Source organism: Ylistrum balloti, unplaced genomic scaffold, assembly GCF_031769215.1.
Source record: "Ylistrum balloti isolate Yb309-2 unplaced genomic scaffold, AGI_CSIRO_Ybal_v1 Utg369840, whole genome shotgun sequence".
Classification (NCBI taxonomy): Eukaryota; Metazoa; Mollusca; class Bivalvia; order Pectinida; family Pectinidae; genus Ylistrum; species Ylistrum balloti.
The window spans coordinates 374,080-394,535 of NW_026781998.1; the positions used below are offsets into that span (position 1 = coordinate 374,080).

Below are 20,456 nucleotides of genomic sequence, written 5' to 3' on the forward strand. Positions count from 1 at the left end.
TGAAAGCAATCGAGACATAAGATCTCAATAAATCACCAAGTCCAGTCCCATATAGCTAAACTGTTAGTCATCGAAAAAAAAAACGCTTCTTGGATTTCGACTGAAACTGAGGCTTGTCGCCTTTTCTCGGAAGAAATGCAGGAATCCTTTTCGCAAACGTGAAGGTGTCAGTTTTCCCGGGGCCAGTGTGCGCCTACCTCTGAATCCGACAGTAAGTTTGTCCAGCTTCATAAAGCAAACAAAAGAACTACAATATCTCTCGACGAAGTTATGACGACGGTAGAAGTTTCCTATAATCTTCATCAATCTCTATCTCTGGAAACCCTATGATGTCAGTGTTTATGAGTTGTCGACGTCTTGCACAAAAATCGTAACTTAGCAAACTGGAAAGATAATGTCAGTAATGATTAGTTAGACTTCATAAGTCTTATCCTCATTCCGACATTTTTCAGAATGGAGCCTTATAAAGCGCGGGTTCAAATTTTGAGAATTCTAAGGCGGAAGATTACTCAATGTCAGTGACGAGTCAGATTTTCCCGAGGACTGATAGAGATCACGTACTTGTAATACATATTTATAAGACCGCGAAGCTATTTACTAGTTTTATTTCACCGAGGAAATATATATCTATAATACACGAATGCCACAATAACGATGATACCCATCTACAACATGGAAAACAATAAACATTAAAATCGTTTTTGAAGACGAGGTGATGCGAGGGAAAATTGTGATATTAAGAAGGATGTTTATCATACGTCCCTGACATTGAGTAATTAGGAGTATAAACAATACATGAGGTATCCAAATGATCATATTTTAATGTCTCTCTATCACAATGGAAGGAAAGTACACTAATAAACTAGAGAAAGAGCTGAAAACAAGAATGGAGTCATTAGACAAAGTAAGGATTATGAAAGGGAATATATTATTTCATTCCTGATTGAAGCAACACAAGTTTCAGAAATGCTTCTCTTGGGTTACAAAAAGGGATAAAAATAAACATTTTTTTTTATTTATTTATTTTTTTTTTAATTTTTTATTTATCGAAAAACACATGAGGAATAAATAGATTCATACATAGTATCAGTCTATAACTTCCACCGTCACACACTTACAGAGAATAGTCATGCATCATTTTCACCACTAAACACACAGGATTTTGAGTTGCACACTATATCTTAACTATCATAGACACTATGTAACACAATCACTCTAAATATATGTTTATAACTTGCAGCCATACTAGCACTCCAGCATTGTTACATATACAAACAACATCAGCATCTGACATCAACGTCATCATATACAATCATCATCCTCGTCACACATTAGCATCATCACATACCATCAGCATCATTACGGTCACTTATCAACATTAGCATCATCACACTCAGTCATGTGGTAATCAGTAATTGTAATTGTAATCAGCTGTAATTGATTACATTTTTGCATGTAATCAAATGTAATCAGTAATCATGGAAAATCTGATTACTTGTAATGTAATTTAATCAATTAAGGTCTAGAATTTCCTGTAATTCTGATTACTTTTTGATTACTTTCTGATTACGTAAGCATGATTACATTTAAATTACGAGTGAATGTCTAAAATAGCTTTAAATGTATTGAATTTTTTCCCTATATTTATTTATTATTTGTGATTTAGTTGTATTTTAATTCAGGTTTTAAATTACTTGAGGACCAGTTAACATTACCATGATTATGAAGTTATATCTTCGTAGGCAAACTACAACAAAAAGATTTTAAAAGCCAATGTAGAACAAAAATATATTGATTTTTAAAGGCCACTGGATCATTTATATCAATTAATAATTGTTTACGTGTACTCGGACCTTTAAAATGACTGTACCTGTGCCTAGGGCTATGGTCACCAGTTGATAATTATGAGATAATGAGTTACAGTGGACATGGGTTTTGCAGCCCAGAAAAGGAATATCTTTCCACAACACTGAACACAGGTCAGGTGCTATACCTATGCAAGTTTAAAGTGAGAACTTTTAAGAACACTGAACAGGTCAGGTGGTATATGTTAGTTTCAAGTGAGAACTTATCAAAACACTTGAAGGTTTTCATTTCATTTCTTGCCATCATGTCGAAAAAAACACCACTTCTATATTTGGATGTTCCACCTGGAGTTGAAGGGCCAATAAAAGCAAAGTGCAAAATATGCACCTCAGTAATCTCTGGAAGCACAAAACTACCTCTAATTTTCTCACCCATTTAAAGGTAAGTAAAAAATTTCTTTTACAAACCCATTTACTTCTTAGACATAATTTTGTTTAACTTAGTGCTTTACAAATGTTTCTCAATTCAACTTTTAAAAGTAAAAGCAAAAAAATATAGATCTTTTAAAAATTAGCTACATGTATCCTTTTGTGTATTACCACATCAAAAGTAAGAAGCATACTAACTAGCAGCTCAGTTATAATCCCTTTTATACTATAATTTGCTTGGTTTAAGATGTTTGTTTTAGCTCATTTAACTCAATTTCAGTTATTTCAAATGCACACTCATGTTACTATATATGCATATCCCAAACTACAAAAGATGTTCCTTTTTCAGCGGAAGCACAGGGATGAGTATATCACCCTCAAGGAGACTTCGTCCTCATCACCATCAAAATCTGACCAGACTCGTATGAACAGATATGTTTTGTCAACCAACAAATATTCTGTAAATGATCCACGTCAGAGTCAGATAACAGATGCCTTAATTTACTTCATTGCAGGAGATTTGATGCCACTTCCACTAGTTAACCGTCCAAATTTTAGAAAACTTATAAATTGTTTGGATCCAAAATATCAAATACCAGACAGGAAAACACTAACTCAAAAAACTCTTCACCAAAAATCCTCAAAGGTTCAAACTAACTTGAATAAACAATTACAAAATGCCAAAAGTGTTGCTTTAACAATAGATTTATGGTCAAACAGACAATGCGTGGGTTTCTGGGAATAACAGGTCATTTCATCCTTGACTGGACACTCAAGACTGTTATGATTTCCTGTAAAAGATTCAAGGGATCTCACACAGCTGAAAACATCAGGCAAGAATTCGAAGTATGCCTTGCGTGTTTTGACATTGGTAATAAAATATCTTGTATTGTCACTGATAATGCTGTCAATATGACAAAGGCTTTTGACTTTCCACTACCTGGATTTGTTGATGAACAAGGCATGCACAGCACCACATCTGATAGTGAGGATGAAATGGATTCTACGGAAGATACCCAACCAGAGACTGGGTTAGATTCAGATGTTGATTTTGGAATTAGTGTTACTAAGCACCGTCGTTGTTTTGCCCATACATTACAACTTGTGGTAAAGGATGGGTTTAAAGAAAGCAGTTCTAGTCTGAACAGTGTCCTAGCAAAAGTTTCCACTGTGGTCAATTTTGCAAGGAGATCTTTAATTGCCACAGAAATCCTTGAAGGCGAGAAAAGGTTACAGTGTGCTAACGTATCGAGATGGAATTCACAGTTACGTATGATAAAATCTGTGCTTGATATTTCAGAGGAGAAGTTGAATAAGCTTGATACTGCCAAAATATCCTCTTATGAGCGTAAACTTTCACGTGAACTGTGTTTAATTTTAAATCCTTTTGAGGAAGCAACTGTCATGGTGCAAAGTAATGAGTTTGCAAGTTTGGCTGTACCACTTACCATTGGTCTGAGACATGCTATGGACAACATTTCTGTCACATACAACAACAAAATGACACAAGCTCTGAAACGTTCTTTACAAAAAATAATGTCTGTTTATGAAGATGATGATTTATTCACAACAGCTGCTATCCTGGATCCAAGGTTTAAGCTTAAATGGTGTGAACCAGAGAAAGTGGGCATGTTGACTGAAAAGCTAAGAACTGAGGCGTCACGAACAATCAAATTGAAATGTTCAACTGAAACAGAGTCCTCAGACAATAATGATTATAAAACTGAATCCCAAGATGAACGCCTCTTCAGTTATATGGCTCAGCCAAGAAAGAGACATACTTCAGCACCAGATAGTTTAAGTGTGGAGATAAACTCTTATTTAGCAGAGGAAAATGTACCAAACTCAGTTAGTCCATTAGACTACTGGAAAGACAAGGAGATATGTTTTCCAACTCTTGCAAAAATGGCCTTATACTTTCTTGCCATACCTTCATCATCCGCTCCTGTTGAGCGACTATTTAGCGTCGCAGGAAAGACATTCCACCCAGAGAGGTGTCGTCTAAAGGACAACACTTTTGAAAAACTTATGAATATTAAGTGCAATACAGAAATAAATACTTAACCTGCTTCCTTAGTCATGTTATATTAGTGAACAGTTTGATTTTGTTGTTGTGATGAACTTAACTTTCCCTATCAGAATATGTACATCATTAATGTGTATGACCAGAAAAATACAGCATGTATATGTAATATATATCTAAAACTTAAATTTGAAATTTCAGTTTAAGTAAACAGTTATTCCACAAATTCTGCTTTGTTTCTTAGATTTCCATTTCGCTTTTAACCTATCATAAAATTTCAGTGAAATGAAGTAATCAGAAGTAATCAAAAGTAATCATGATTACATACTAAAAGTAATTGTAATTTAATCATTACATTTGAAAAATATGAGTAATTTAATTGTAATTGTAATCATAAATATTGAAAGTAATTGTAATGTAATCAATTACTTTACAATGTAATTGACCACATGTCTGATCACACTTCAGCAGCATTACACATCCGCATTATCACATACCAAAATCAGCATCGTCACACCTCAACATCATCATATATACCATCAGCAGCATCACACATCCTCATTATCAGCTTCTTCACACACTTCAACCTCCATGCATAAGGATGCTGCAGATTCTTAGACACAGTCAACATCATTATCTTCATCATCAAGCATACATACATACATAGACATGCTAAGTTCAGTAATTTCTCCATAAACTAGTATGGACTCATAACAAGTGAGCTGTCACTATATCGCTGTAAGATAAATGTTCCTAGATATAATGAAATAGACAAATACAAAACGAAACATGTGATGATTTTTTTATTTATTAGAGAGAAAGAGGGAAGAACAAAGAGGGGGGGGGGGAAGAGAGATGGACTGGTTAAGACACACTTTGTATATGAATAGGGTAAAACTCTTTTTAAATATACCTAATAAAAATTACAAGTATTTTAATTATATCAAATACTGCCAAGGCCAAGGGGGGGGGGGGGGATGAAAAAGCATGTGTTCACAAAATTATGGGGAAAAATTGGTTAATAAAATTATGATAGGTTCAAAGAAGTATTAATTTATTCCATTTTCTCCATTCTTCATTGAATTTTTCTAAATAAGAATCTCCCTTAGCTGTAGCAATATACTTCTTAACCTTATAATGATCCTTAATGGTTAAAAATAAACATTTCTTAATGATCAAAATATCCCAAAACACAGGGATGCAGTGAAACCTTTAATTAAGACCATCAGGGTCTGGGTGAAAGAGGTCTTAATAGCGGGTGGTCTTAATACCGAGGTGCACCAAATTGACATTTGACCTTCAAGAACTAGCTGTACCAGTAGAGTAAATGTGTGTACCATACTGTATAGTGACTAAGATGCCTTTATACGGACTGTCGGTTGGGAAATCGTGTCAAGTGCATGTGCATAAGATGTACACAACAGATAAACATCTTTCTCAACACAAAGTTTTAATTAGATAGAGACTGGTAGTGAATTAAATGTCAGGGATGTGTTGACGTATTTGGAATATAAAGTGTGTAATTCGGTTTGTGTATGCATGTATATATACATACAACTGTTTTATCCTTCAAGGACATTTTCCAATAATATGTTTATATTTTGTTACTTGAATTCGAATACAGATTTTATTAGATAATACAAATGATATATACCTAGCGATTAATAACAAAACGTTACAGAAACGATACACCATTACAAAATTCAACAAATTAAATAGTCCCGATAAAACAATATGACAGCCTCATCACTGATCTGTTGGATTTTTTTTCTTAGTACTTCATCACTGATGAATTTCAGCCACGATGAAAAGTCTGCAGGGTGTCTAGTACAATCATTGGAATCCTGTTTTGCTACTCGAACGACATCTTGAACGTCTGGGCCATACAGTGGCCAAGTCTACTTTAAACTTATGACAGCGTACTGAAAACGTACGCGAAAACAGGATATCATCTAAAGAATTACATGTCATGCATATTCAAACGAGAAATCTCGGAAGTAACATAACGTTACATGTATCCTTCTTTATGTATTATGTCTACTGCATATTCACATATACCGTACAACGTGTAGAAGGAGTGATCATCCTCAAATTTTATGGGCATCACTGATCCTACACAAGGCAATTGAGCAAATAACACGGGGACACAATACAAAATTGTTTACTATATTATCTATACTAACCACTTTGTTTGTTCAAGATATATTTTAAGTGAAATAGCTGTCTGTTCATCCGGTCTATTTCGCCCGTCGCCAAACCGTACATGTAGTTGTAACTCAGTATTTCCGGTCTCTCACTTAGCGGCATCATCTTTTCTTTTCTACAAAACAAAATTTAATATAAGTACCATAAGAATGAAGATTTTAGTCGTCATTGCATGTTTTCCTGTAGACTGGTATATTATTTTTTTGAAAGGTTCGCTTTCTGCAAACTTGTAGCTAAACGGTCTCGTGTTGGCGAAGGAAAAAAAAAGTGTATGCACACGACACCATCACAAATAGTAGTTGTTAGAGTTGGACTATATCTGTACTTAACTGTGATTTAGTATTGTAAATTCATAGCCTTATTTAAGGTTTTTGGAAGAAAGAGACAGAGTATAGCGATTGTCTTCAAACTGAAAACCAATGCAGAAATAATACAGAACTGGGGGTTTCGGTTGGGAACTTTAATGTCCACCAACGTATACAAACAGTGGAAGCTATAGCTTGTTGGAGCCAAGATGTCTTCAATGAATAGCGCGCTTTCTGTAATGTTTGGGAAAATAACCGTACAGCATTTCGTGTGATAAAAAGAATGTTGAATTCGAGATATATGAAATCCGTCATTTTTTCCGAGTGTTTTTTTCTTTTTTTATTTTCGCTGGGACTCGTTTCAGCAACCACATGTGTAATCGAAAGTCATTATAAACTGAAGCTGGGAGGACATCATCTGCCACTACGTTTCCGTTTGCGGTTAGAAATAGCATGACCAGTGTTAGGTTTTGTAGTTGTGCATAGGGCGTGTTAGTTTGTGTGAGGGTTTCAATAAATATGTGCTTGGAGTCCTCTAGTGTATGGCGTTGTACTACTGCTACACGAAGGAGGCTCATTCGTGTCACTTTCTGGAAAGAAAGTATTTGTATACATGTATCGTTTGTAATAGATAACGCTATGTCTATGCAAGACAGATGCCCATTTCATCGTTCATGTATATTACCATGCACTAAGTATAACAACTTAAATTTGCATAAGATATCAAGCGTGACCTTTGAGCCATTAACTTTGACCTATGTGCATCGCATAAGTTTAAAGTTAGAAATTTGTGATTACCAAATCTGTTGAGAGGCTGAGGATTGCATTGATCTGATCTGAACGAGGCAGAAGGATAAAACTAATGCGGGAACATAAAAAGGATACAAGCAGATGTTACTAGGTTCATCATTTACCGTAAAGACTTTGGATGGAAATACTAAAACTCATTTAGATTTTGAACTTTGCCACAATCGATACTTCCTGATGACAGATCCAGTAGTCTCGTGTTTTTATTTTTATATTTTTTCACACTCATTAAAAAATAAAACAAGAAAAGATATAAAGAAGTTAATAATAATAATGATATTTAAATATTCTATTTGTTTACATTTGCAATATTAAGACTATACAAATGTGATTGAGAAATGTAAGCCAATGAAAAATATAGTAATCCGTCAGATCCATTGGGCGAGTTCATATGGTGATGACTAAAAGGAGTTACAGGTTTCTTAACTGCTTATACTTGATTATTCGAAGCATCATTAATCTTGAGAACAAGTCATAATGTAAAGATAATAGACATGGAAAGTAAGGAATAGTTATTGCAGTATTCTTGTAATCCGTTTATTTGGAATATATGACTGGCAAATCCTGTGATAACATCTCTGTGACAAATGAATGGACCCGACTAAATTACTGCACGGACGATCAGAAAACTTGAACTCGACACTTCTGTCAGATGATAAGGTAAATGTAGCTGGACTATAGATAAGAAGTTACAGAAGTAAGTAAAGTTACTATATTTGAAGCATGTTTCTTTGATGACCTATCTAAACATTCCAATGCAATGGTATAGGATATACCTAAGCTTACGGACTAACACATTAGATCCGATATATTCCAAATAGTGACACTCGTATTTGTTTGGTTCCACATAAAATCAGACTTGTCCGAACGCTTCGGACAATCCACGATTTTATTGTGTCATGGTTGCGGACCCGCAGACTAGAATCTGACGTTTGATATGTGAAATATGACTAGATCTATAAAACTGCGAAAATAGCAGAAATCATTTGTTCAAAAAGTTTCGTAGTATAATTGCTATTGTATATTTCCCGTTGAACGTTCAATTCGAAACGTAGTTTATCAGTTTATATTGCACAACTGGTGACATTTAGCCTAGTGTTAGATTTAGGCATAGTCATACTCAAACAATAGTCCAATCCACTATTTATCATACAAGTTAGATACCTATGATTTAGGTATTCAATATAATGGGCAGCTTTGAAGCCAAAGGTCAGGTGAATGAAATGAAGGAATACAAAATTTAGACATATAGTGCAGAGGGATAAGAAACCATATTTTCTCCAAAAGGAAATTACTTATCTTCTCAAATTTAACAACAATATAAGATTTAATGATAATGAAATTGATTGTGCTATCATTTATGACAAATAATGCGTTGTTTTTTTTATATTTATAAAACAAAATGCATGCTTAAGCTATTTACCACCGTTTACAACTGAAATACCACTACACACCCTATATTGTATGTCACTTTCAGCCAAAATTATGAAAAATCACCTTTAAAAAGATGACATTTAAAAACTGAAGAATTCTTTAATTGACTTATGTCAGTTTTGTTATGTCACAGAACTGGAGTCCACTGCAAAGCTGTTTCAGGCATGTAGCTGCCTTTACATAAATATTCAATTGTGTACACATTGCCAAGTGAAACAAAATATGCCAGATTATTTTGTTCCATTTTTTGCCATCTTTCCCCATTCTTCCCCCTCTCGGGTGTTCACTGCTGGATACTGAGCAGAGGATTAGAGCCCTTTCTGTTCAAAATTGCTTGGCTATTTGCCTGTATAGTCCCTTATTTGCACAAAATCATTCTTCAAATAGGATATTTGGAACTGTATCTCTAAGGTTCAATGTGTTGACATGTGGATCTGTCACAATATATAGCTGATCTAAATGTTAATGTTATCACAACGACAGAAATGTGGAACAGGGTAGAATTAATTGCTAGAATTTATTTCACCCAGACTAATGCCTGGGTAATAAAGTATGACTAGTACATTATTTTATTAATACTGAAGTTACAAGAGACATTACTTGATTAGTGAAATCAATAGTCCATTAATCAAAATATCGAACATATTCTGACTACTGCTGGCTACATTGGCTACATATTCAAGACTGCTCCAGTTAGAAGCCCCAGGGACGTATATGTCATATACGTCCCTGGAAGCCCCCAACCCTACTTCACAAAATTCTTCAACATTATACTTCCCAAAATTCAGTCAAATGTATTTACATCATTATATATATATCTACATTAATATACATACAACTTGCACTCACAGATACTGTACATACACATGACTGGTCATTTCACTCATTAATAGTGTTTGTTCTGCAGGTGTCCCTTAAGTGTAAGTATTTTATTCTCTTGATAAACATCACTTGCTATGTGATATCCTAGGTTGAAGTGTCTAGATCTAAGTAATACATTATTTCCGAAAGAAGAAGTCTGAGTAGAAACACTGTACTAACTTGTCTTTATTCATTGGTCATAATTGTAGTTACATTGAAAACATGGAAGAGAATACACATACCAAACTGTTGTGTGGGCTACTAAATGCTGGCAAACTTGTACCAAAGTTAGAGAGCATGCTGCGAAGACTGCGGGCCATCTCCATTCTGTTGATGATGCGACGTGACAACACGAGGTCTAAGATTATGCATACTGTCCATAGTTTCCATGAGCAATTGGCTGCATTTGAAAAGAAGGCTTTGGAAGAAATGGAAGAAGTATTTAACACAAAGTCTGAATACTTGGATATGTACCGAGAGTCTGTGACCAGTGACATAGAGTCACTGCGGAGTTTAAGCACTGAAGTTGAAAGCCTGCTGAGATATGCTTCTGGTCCTTCATTTAAAAATCATGAAGTCCATGCCAAACGCTTGATTGAAGTATTCAGGTAATGTTGCAGTGTTTTCTCTCTTCCCTCCCCATTCCCCTACCAAGTGTAAAGACTGGGATGGATACATTTGAGGTATCACCATGATAACTGAGTCTCTGTTTGAGCATATGTATGTATGAGCATATATGTGCAGGTTTATATGTATTCATTGCAAACATCATTTATATCCATCCAACAGATAGATTCACATGCCAAGCAAGTTATAATCTTGACTAGATTTTGGTATTAGACAGTCTATTGATAACAATTCAAGTGTCATCCTTGAACACTTTGAAATAAAAAGATTGCAGACGAGATATGTCATCACACATCAGCAGTTTTAAATTGTATTCATACCAAAGTTCAAGTTTGACATTTGGTTGTATTTTGGTGGTCATCACACATGATCAGTGAAAGGTTCAAAGGTCACACTTACCAGGTAATCTCTTTTGAAATAAAATCTGAAGTACATTTAGCTAAGATATCTTGTTAATCATCAGCAATTTTCTGAATAGGTGGAGGTATATATATGTGATGGGGATCCCCTGCTCACTATGTATCTGTTAACATGAAGAGTATACTGTAGTATTATACAAGACAAATGGTTGAAGTTTGGCTACTGAATGTGATCCCTCTATTTGGATATTGTAGTACACTATATATATCATACAAGACAAAGTGTAGAGGTCTGGCTACTGAATGTGATCCCTTTCTTTATATACTATTGTACACTATATATATCCAAGACTTGGCTACTGAATGTGATCCCTTTCTTTATATACTATTGTACACTATATATATCATACAAGACAAAGTGTAGAGGTCTGGCTACTGAATGTGATCCCTTTCTTTATATACTATTGTACACTATATATATCATACAAGACAAAGTGTAGAGGTCTGGCTACTGAATGTGATCCCTTTTTTTATATACTATTGTACACTATATATATCATACAAGACAAATTGTAGAGGTCCAGCTACCCATTTGTCTGCAATGAAATTTTTCACTTTATGAAATCCTAAGAATTAATGGATCAAATTTTCATTCAAACTTGTGAGTGGTAACAGGGACATGTTATCTGTTTTATGAAAAGATAGAGGTCACCTACCCAAACATGTGACTTGTCCCTGGGTACTCCTGTTTCATCCCACAAAGACTCCTCACATGCTACCATCTGTACCAACAAATAAATAAAGTTTGTAATATGGTATTTCAAAAACTGTAAATTATAAGCCGTGCAAGTGTTAATTGTGGTATTTATACCAAAGTGTACATATTTGTTCCAGCTTGGTGCTAAACAACAATGTAGTGGACTTAGATGTGGATGATGATGTTGACTGCCTGGATTTTGTCCAAGACATGAAAGCAGAAGAGCTACAGGGACTTGGAAAAGTTGTCTCATATTACCCAGAGAATTCGCCCCCTGTGGATGAATTTAGAAGTACAAATGATGATGAATCAAGTGTTTTAAAAAACAGTGATCATCTAAGCACTGTAAAGAAATCAAGTGTGGGAAGCTCTGATGTTTCTTGTAAAATAGAGAGAATGGCTGCCAGGAATGAACAATTACCACAGAGAAAATTTAAACTTGCAGGAAAAAAATTGAAAAATCTTAGTGATGTCAAAAAACCTTCAGAGGGACCTAGAGATTTGGTTACTTCAGATGAACAGGACAAGGAGAGGGTTGAGTTAAATCAACAAACCCTGACATATTCTTCTGTGGTAAAGTGTGACATTACTCAAGCTATCTCTGGCATTAGCCACAATAAAGACCAGGGGAATAGCAGTGAAATTGAAGACAGTTTTCTAAAACCTACAATGACTTCTGGACCTAAAGAATCTGAACAAGAAGTACAATATGTTAGCTCAGAAGACAGACAGCGATGGAAAAAGTCTCTGGATGATATGCTGACTAATGTACCGCAGCCAACTTTCAAAGTAGCTACAGAACTGTTAATGAATATCAGTAAAGTTGGTAGCCAGGACTCGTCTGATTTGTCAGGACACAGGGAGGAGAAAGATGAACAGCCTCAGCAACAAGACACTTCTAAAGTAGACCTTACTGTTTCAAATGATCATATGTTCAAGGAACCTGAAGGTTTGAAATCTTCTTTGTTTTTAGGCTTAACCCTATGTGCTTGAATATAACAGTTAATGATTATAATGTAGTGTGTGTGAATTTAGGTGAAGTTTGTTACATATGATAATGAATGAAGTTGGGAAATGACACATGGTTGTATGTTTGCATGTACAAAATTATCTGACTTTCCTTTATCTAGGGTTGTTATTTGAGTTATGAAATTTTACAATTTTTCAAAACAACTTTTTTGATATCTTTAATATCTCCAAATTTGAACTTTCAGTCATCTATGTAATGTTATTTAGGAAGTAGTCTTCCACTTAATTCAGTTTTTTTTTTATTTGTCAAGGTGAGATTGAGAAGTCTCGTATACCACAGGTTGTCTATCCAGAAGGGGATGATCAAGTATGGAATTCAAAATAAGAATGTTTAGACTAAAGTCTTATATGTTTAGAAATCTGCCATTCTCTCATATAAACAAAAAAGTACATTCCTTAATTACACTTTCAAATCAAAATGTACCATGTAACTAGTCTCAATGCTGAGGCAAGATGCTTTGTTGGATAATTTTTGGCAAACTTTCTGTGGTTGGATATCATATGTTACTATAAAATTGTTCATTAAAAACAATAAAGAAATATTCAAAGGCAACCTCAGTAATACCCTCTTAAAGTTTTGAAAATTTTGAAACTTAAATAACAGATTTGCTGCTTGCACTGTTTAAGGTTGTGACAAATGACCTACTTTGGGAGGAGGAAAAGACTGAACCTGATCAGGTGGTTCCAGAACCTCACCTGAAGATTCCTGACCTCGGTATGTTGTATTTTAGATAATTTATGATGTCTTGTGTATGAGCAAGAGTATGGCCAATGCTTCATACAGTGCTTCTTTACCAAAGCCCCTTGCTTGGGATTGCTTTTGAGGTTTGAAGGTCAAGGCCACTGTTACTATAAATAGAAAAAAAAATGCTTTCTGTACAATAACCTTATCAAAGGTACTTGCTTGGGATTGCTTTTCTGGTCAAAAGGTCAAAGGTCAAGGTCATTGTAGCTGTAAAAAGAGAATTGGTTTTGTGTGATTACTTGAGTTTTCTTTGAACATTTAGACTTAATTTTTCCTGTTCATACCTCAGAAAGCAGCCCTACGGATGTTGTAGAAAGTAGCTGTGCCAAAAACATATCACCAACAAATTCTGGTACAATGCTGAATGATTCCAACAAGCCAGAAGCTGTTCAAGAAAGAAAGGTTGTTCCAGAAATAGTATCCAGCTGTTCTTTTTCAAGTATCAGAGAGTACATTCAGAAGAATTACCAGAATCAAGGTATTTACACTGAGAAAAAAATCTATTCCACGCTTACCAAGCTGTATACATGCTAATACTAAATATTTGATATTTTATAAAATTCTGTTGTAGTTTTGTAATTTGATTTGTTGTTTAGTTTTATCCTATTATTGTGAATCTAGTGTGACACTCTTTAGAGTTATGGTTGTGATTAATTCCGTGATTAATCTTCAAACTCTTGCTCTCATATACAATGTTTTGGACATGAATTACAATTTGCCCATAGTTATTGTCATTTTGTTGATCTTGTCAGATTTATTGTCAAAACTGTTTGTGCCTTCAGAAACAAATTTCATCATATTCTATACTGTATAGTTGTTTGATTTCAATAGTTTGCATTTGTTTGGAACTATTTCTGTGTCTAATAAAATTGGTAAATTTTACATTAAATTGTAAACATGTTTACTAATTCTGTGTATAATCATGTGATTAACTGGTTGCATTTTTTTTTCTATATCTTTAAAAAGAATATATATTAGGTGGAGTTTCAGTGCCAGCAAAGTTGGAAGTGAAGCTTGGTCATCCTGGTCGAGGGTCTGGAGAATGCCTCCATTTCCCAATTGGAGTGACCACTGATCTTGATGGCAACATTCTGGTAACAGACACTGGAAACCATTTGGTCAAGGTCTTTGACAAGGATGGAATCTTCAAATATACCATTGGTGATACAGTAAGTGCCGTTTAGGTCATCTGACACAAAGAGTCCAGATGACATATAGCTATCATGTTTTGTCCGTGGCTGTCCACTATGCATTAACTTTCCTTTCAAATGACTTCTTCTCAATAACCAGAAGGCTCAGGGTACTGATATTTGGCCTGTAGCGTGATGGGATGAAGGGCTACCAAGTTTGTTAATATGAATGACCTTGACCTACTTTTCTTAGGTTCATGATACTGATATTGGGCTTGTAGCATGCTACCAAGTTTGTTAAAAATCATTTAACATTGTCAAAACTTTTAACAACATCTTCTCAATAATCAAAAGGTCCACGGTACTGATATTGGGCCTGTAGCATGCTTGGATAAAGGGCTTCCAATTTTGTTAAAAATCATTAACATTGAACCACTTTCAAGGTCACAGGGGTAAAATGTTTTGAAATATTTAAACAACTTCTCAATAACCAAAAGGTCCATGATGTTGATATTTGGCCTTTAGCATGCTTGGATGAAGGGCTATTAAGTTTGTTCATATTGACCTTTCATCAAGGTCACGGGGGTCAAATGTGTGAAATTTTGATGCTTTTCTTTATAACTTGTTTAAGGAATAAAACTGGGTAATGTCGCAACAATTTCTTTAGAAGCTATAAGTGCCAAGTCAGCAGGTGATTAAGACTTTTGATATATATTTCAGTTCAGTAATCATTTCATTGAAATGGTGCCCCATTTGAAATGTCCTTTTATCTTTAATTTCTTTGTAATCATGTGAATAAGTAATTTAACATAACAGTTCTTGTGTTACTGTTATACTTTATAATAATTTTACAAAATTTCTGTAAAGGAAAAAACTCCCTACAGAGGCTGTGAAGAATATCCAATCTCCATCCAATATTTAACATGTACAATTCAGATTGATGCATTCATGAATAAGATGATCATTTCCAGTGATAAAATGGTGTAATTTAATATTTTACAGATGGTACCTGCTTTTACACGTCCCTCTGCTATTGTAGTAAATAAAGAGGGTAAAATATTTGTGAAGGATGACGTATGTATCCACAAATTTACACCCAGTGGTAGATATTTGTGTAGACTTGGAGCAAGGAAGTTCAACATGCCTTATGGTACGTAATAGTATCCATGGAAAAATAACAACTCTATCCATGAGTAAAATGTTTTGGAGCTGTATGAATAAGAGATGTCCCTCGTATATACCCCGTATTACCACATCAATGTTGCAAATCAAAACTTGTTTTGCTTGTACATCCCACCTCCATTTCTACAAAATAGCACAAGTTCCTGCATGATGATGCTCATCCTTCCATGGTGAAAGTATTTGCTTGTGGTTCTATGTTAACCTGCTTCATCACCCCATCAACAGTCAGTATTCATTGTCTTTTTGAGACAGGGAGCTATTACTACCCCTGTGTAAATACTAGGGAAATTTTTCATATTGGATGATGAAAGGACAAGGTTCATGTTACTAGAAGTGAAAAACAACTAGAAAATAGAGCCAACGTCAGTTCCAAGTTTGAGGGTTGATCAGTGGGGTACTTCGCGTTGGGTATGGATACCAAGAGGTATGCAGGGCGATGAAGTAAAATATTAAAATTAATAAAGGTAGAATTCAATTACAACATACCCAAGCATTACCAATTAGTGAGTAATTTATTATGGTCGACTAGTTTCGCCTCTAGGGTGAGGCTTCATCAGGACAAATTTTCTGACAATTTTCACCCCTGAAGTACTAAAAATGGGGCTCACTTTTGCATTGTGACGTTATATGTAAACATGTACATAGTACTAAGGGCAGGTAAGCCGTTATATTAACTTAATAAAGTATTTGTATGTAACCATGTCTCTGAGTAATATTTGTTAAGCAATGTTTCTGTTATGTATTTTTACTTTCTCTCATCCAAACACAACAATAGGCTACAAACCGAAGAATCTTGGATGCATATCTTACGTACACAGCGACCCTGGGGCATGAACATTATTACTTAAGGATATGGCGAACACTAAAACTACTAAAGTCAAGAACAAGAAGTCAGCACTAGCACCTGTAAGAATTAAAATACCATGCATCATTTGTGGGAAGAAATATGCTTCTATAGGAAACCTACGAAGACACGTCAACCATGTGCATGGAAAGCATAGCAACACGAGGTACATGTGTAAAATATGTAAAAAAAATCCTACGGAAGAAAGGAACATTATGACCGCCACTTAAACTTGGAACATCCTTACTACAAAATAGAGCCAGAGATAATGGAAGACACTACCAGGAAAGAAGCGACCACACCAAAGAAATGGAATAGACCAGCAGAGGCATTCACAAAACAACAGTTAGAATTTATCAAATTTAAGGTAGGACCGGCTACTGGAACTCATACTACTTCACCGGCACCTACAAGCTGTCAAGACAAGAGCATGGAAACTTTAAAAGAAGACCTTTTTCTGAGTGACTTATCTGATACCACCTCAGATAAGAGTGAACCACTAGAAGTGAACTACAAGACATTAGCATATGTATCAGAGTCCACCAGCACCCTGTGTTTGGATGAGAGAAAGTAAAAATACATTACAGAAACATTGCTGAACAAATATTACTCGGAGACATGGTTAAATACAAATACTTTATTAAGTTAATATAACGGCTTACCTGCCCTTAGTACTATGTACATGTTTACATATAACGTCACAATGCAAAAGCGAGCCCCATTTTTAGTACTTCAGGGGTGAAAATTGTCAGAAAATTTGTCCTGATGAAGCCTCACCCTAGAGGCGAAACTAGTCGACCATAATAAATTACCCACTAATTGGTAATGCTTGGGGATGTTGTGATTGAATTCTACCTTTATTAGAAATGAAAAAGATATTTTTCACAATTTAGCTAAATATAAGTATTAACTTTACTTATTTTGGATAGTTATACATTAATCTACTTACATTAATTACTCCTGATGTAATTGGCCCACATGGGAGAATGCAATGACTCACTTTGGAAGAAAACTAGAGAACCAAAGAGAAAGTTTACCCTTGCACTACCTGACCAACATTGAGTTCCTATAGTCAATATTGCAGAATCTCCTTACTGAAAAGGCTTTTAGAGACTTCATTTGTCTCAATGATATTCTTTTGATAAACAGCTGAAGTTACATATGTATGTAAGGCACTGTAATTAGGTCCCAATAGTAGTTTCTTCAGCATTACAGGGAAGAGCTTAGATTTCATATAAAGTCTTGCCTATGCTATACACTTCTCATGTATTGAGGATGTCCTGATGAGACCTCATATTTGCATGCTAAACACAAAGGTATGTAGATATTTGTACTATAACACATACTTGACCTTCACCTCAAGGTCAGTGATGAAATAACATTACTGATTAGTATATCATCAATTTTTTTCTAAATGATATATATATATATACATGACAACATGACAAATTATTTCATGACATTTCAGGATTGGCCTTGACATCAAATGGTGACCTTGTTACATTGGATGTATGTCCTGGAAACTCACGGGTTTTCATCATCTCTCCAGATGGATTTTATGGGACCTGCTACCCATTTGGACCCCTTATAAACTTAAATTATGAGAGCAAGTGCAGATTTTTGACTGTACACAACGACATACTCTATGTTTCTGACCTTGGTAAGGTTAAGGTATTTGTCATGTAGAAATGTTAAGGTGTATTGGCAGAATTGATATACTTATGAGTTCCATATAAATGTAATTTTTATTTTACTATATAAATGGTCATATTCCAGTGAGTCGTAGTTTATTTTCTGACACAGGAATTTATTATCTTCTTCATCAGACTTGCCTTGAGTTCTGATTAGATGCACCAGTTACATCCTCCGACCCAGGTGAAAATCACTCAATTATTCACTAAATAAGCGATAAAGTGATGTTCACCTGGGGCCAGGGATGCACCAGTATTGTGATTGTGAACACATTTAGCATGCTAGGTAATCTATTAACCTTAGAGAGCATGTTTATAAAGTTGTTGTTCTTCTAATTATAATAAACATTGCAGGCAAGTTTTTGACTTATATCTCAATTTTTACATGTTTTAACATAATTTTGACCTTCACCTTTGCAAAAACCTGGTCAGAATTTTACCATTAGGAGTAATGTTTATTATATTATCATATTCTTTAATTATATAGTTAGCCTTTATTTAACATTTCTTGTTCATTTTGTTAGTGTTTAAATCAAAAGTAAGGACACTCTTTAGCCTGGTAAGTGTCATCAGTTGGATAAATGCTAATGTGACACTATATCCACAGGTTGTAACTGTGTATACATCACTGATCTGTTTGGATGTCTGCTCCACACCATTGGTCACTCTGGACACAGACTGGGCCTCTTTTCACATGCAGCCGGTATTTCTGTGGATAAAGATGGACACATCATTGTGGCAGACAGTAGGAATGAACGGATCCAGGTAACACTCCTTCATTTTCTAGGGTTGATGTAAGTTTGTTGCCTCATTTAATTTTCAGGCTTGCTCATTCGAGGTGTTGGCAATGGATTAACAGGTATTTAACCATCAGCATTGATCCCATATTATATATGTGTATGTGTTTGTGGGGTGGGAGGTTGGCGGTGTGCTTTAATCTTGCCCAGTAGAGCATCAGCCTAATTGCACCCTTGACCTGAAGACCACACATTTTTCATTTTTTGATGCTCTCAATGCAACATTGTAAGTTATGTTTCTTGGGAGAAATGGACTGGTCAAACCTGATGCAGTTCAAATATATATAGCTTATTACAACAAAATGCGATTGAGTGGTGACATGTTGTCATATGGTACTTGATTCAAATTTTTATGTTGGGAATACCTATAATCTGATGTTGAGTATAATCTAAAGGCTAGGTCCTTTTACATCCTAGCTTATTAATATTTAAGTTGTAAATAATGTTTCTGAAGAGTTAGATTTTGGTTTTATTTTTCAGATCTTTATGTCAAATGGAAGATTCCTTGGTGTTTTATCTTTGAGTGACCCACATATTCGTCCTTCTGACATCCACCTCACACCAGATGGACGACTAATAATGGTCAATTTCACAAATCATGAAGTCAGAGTTTACAGACTTTGTGTGAAATGATTGGTAGAACTACAAGTAATCAGATAAATTAAGTCTATTATCCAATATGAAAGACAGTGTGGAAACGAACACAATAAAAACTGGAAAAAGGAGCTCCTGTGCAAATTTGTAAACAGAATTGTGAAAAGGCAGACTTAGTTTCAGAATAAATGATGAAGTATGTAATGAAAAAAGTGAATATGAAGCAAATATTTGTGGAACAGATATTTACTTTGAAAACTTACCTGTCATAAAATAACCACGTTATACAGCATGAAGTCAATATTTAGTGTTCAACTTGTACTTTATTGTTGTGTGTTAACATTCTTTAAAGTAGATTGTCTGAATTCCTGAGGGTGTGAAAAGTGTAATGGTAAAGTGATTTATAGCTTACATTCGAATAGTAACATTGTTCAAATGTGCACAAGTCTTTGGTTTAAGTTCTTAAGTTGTCATATTTTTAGGTTTATATTTTAAGAATTCTAATGTCAAAGTGAATATTACCTGCTGGTCTGCTGAAGTCGTAATTAGTTTCTAGGTTTCAACTACATTTTGCACGAATTGTCACTACAAATCACAGATTTCAAATTCATGAATTCTGATTTGACAGACCACTTGCTAAAATTTTTAGGACTCAAAAACAAATATTTTAGTTTGTTCTCTTGTTAAAGAGCCAGACCCATTCCTCGACCGATATTATTTTATATAAAAAAAAAATAATGATTTTCTATTTTTCTCCGGTAGCAAAAGTTCTGACTAACCCTGTAATACCGCAATTTTGAAGTAAATCACTACCAATCTAACATAATAGTTT

General features: G+C 34.8%; 1 protein-coding gene and 1 pseudogene across 1 annotated transcript; both read left to right on the plus strand.

The window, feature by feature from the left end:
• The first annotated feature begins 2,110 nt into the window (after positions 1 to 2,110).
• Positions 2,111 to 4,298, plus strand: LOC132545310 (zinc finger BED domain-containing protein 4-like; annotated as a pseudogene).
• Positions 4,299 to 10,091: 5,793 nt separating this feature from the next.
• LOC132545312 (tripartite motif-containing protein 2-like) lies at positions 10,092 to 19,663 on the plus strand. Its single transcript, XM_060208990.1, has 10 exons — positions 10,092 to 10,477; positions 11,750 to 12,561; positions 12,893 to 12,948; positions 13,269 to 13,356; positions 13,676 to 13,864; positions 14,365 to 14,555; positions 15,519 to 15,666; positions 18,011 to 18,202; positions 18,841 to 18,998; positions 19,511 to 19,663. Exons 1-10 carry the CDS (start codon positions 10,092 to 10,094, stop codon positions 19,661 to 19,663), a joined length of 2,373 nt encoding a protein of 790 aa, XP_060064973.1.
• The last annotated feature ends 793 nt before the right edge of the window (positions 19,664 to 20,456 follow it).

Excerpts from the sequence above, each read along its gene's own strand:
- LOC132545312 (XM_060208990.1), top strand. The coding sequence starts at position 10,092 with ATGGAAGAGAATACACATACCAAACTGTTGTGTGGGCTACTAAATGCT. Across the intron at positions 12,949-13,268 it reads ATCCAGAAGGGGATGATCAA|GTTGTGACAAATGACCTACT; the intron begins GTATGGAATTCA and ends GCACTGTTTAAG. Across the intron at positions 15,667-18,010 it reads GAAGTTCAACATGCCTTATG|GATTGGCCTTGACATCAAAT; the intron begins GTACGTAATAGT and ends ATGACATTTCAG.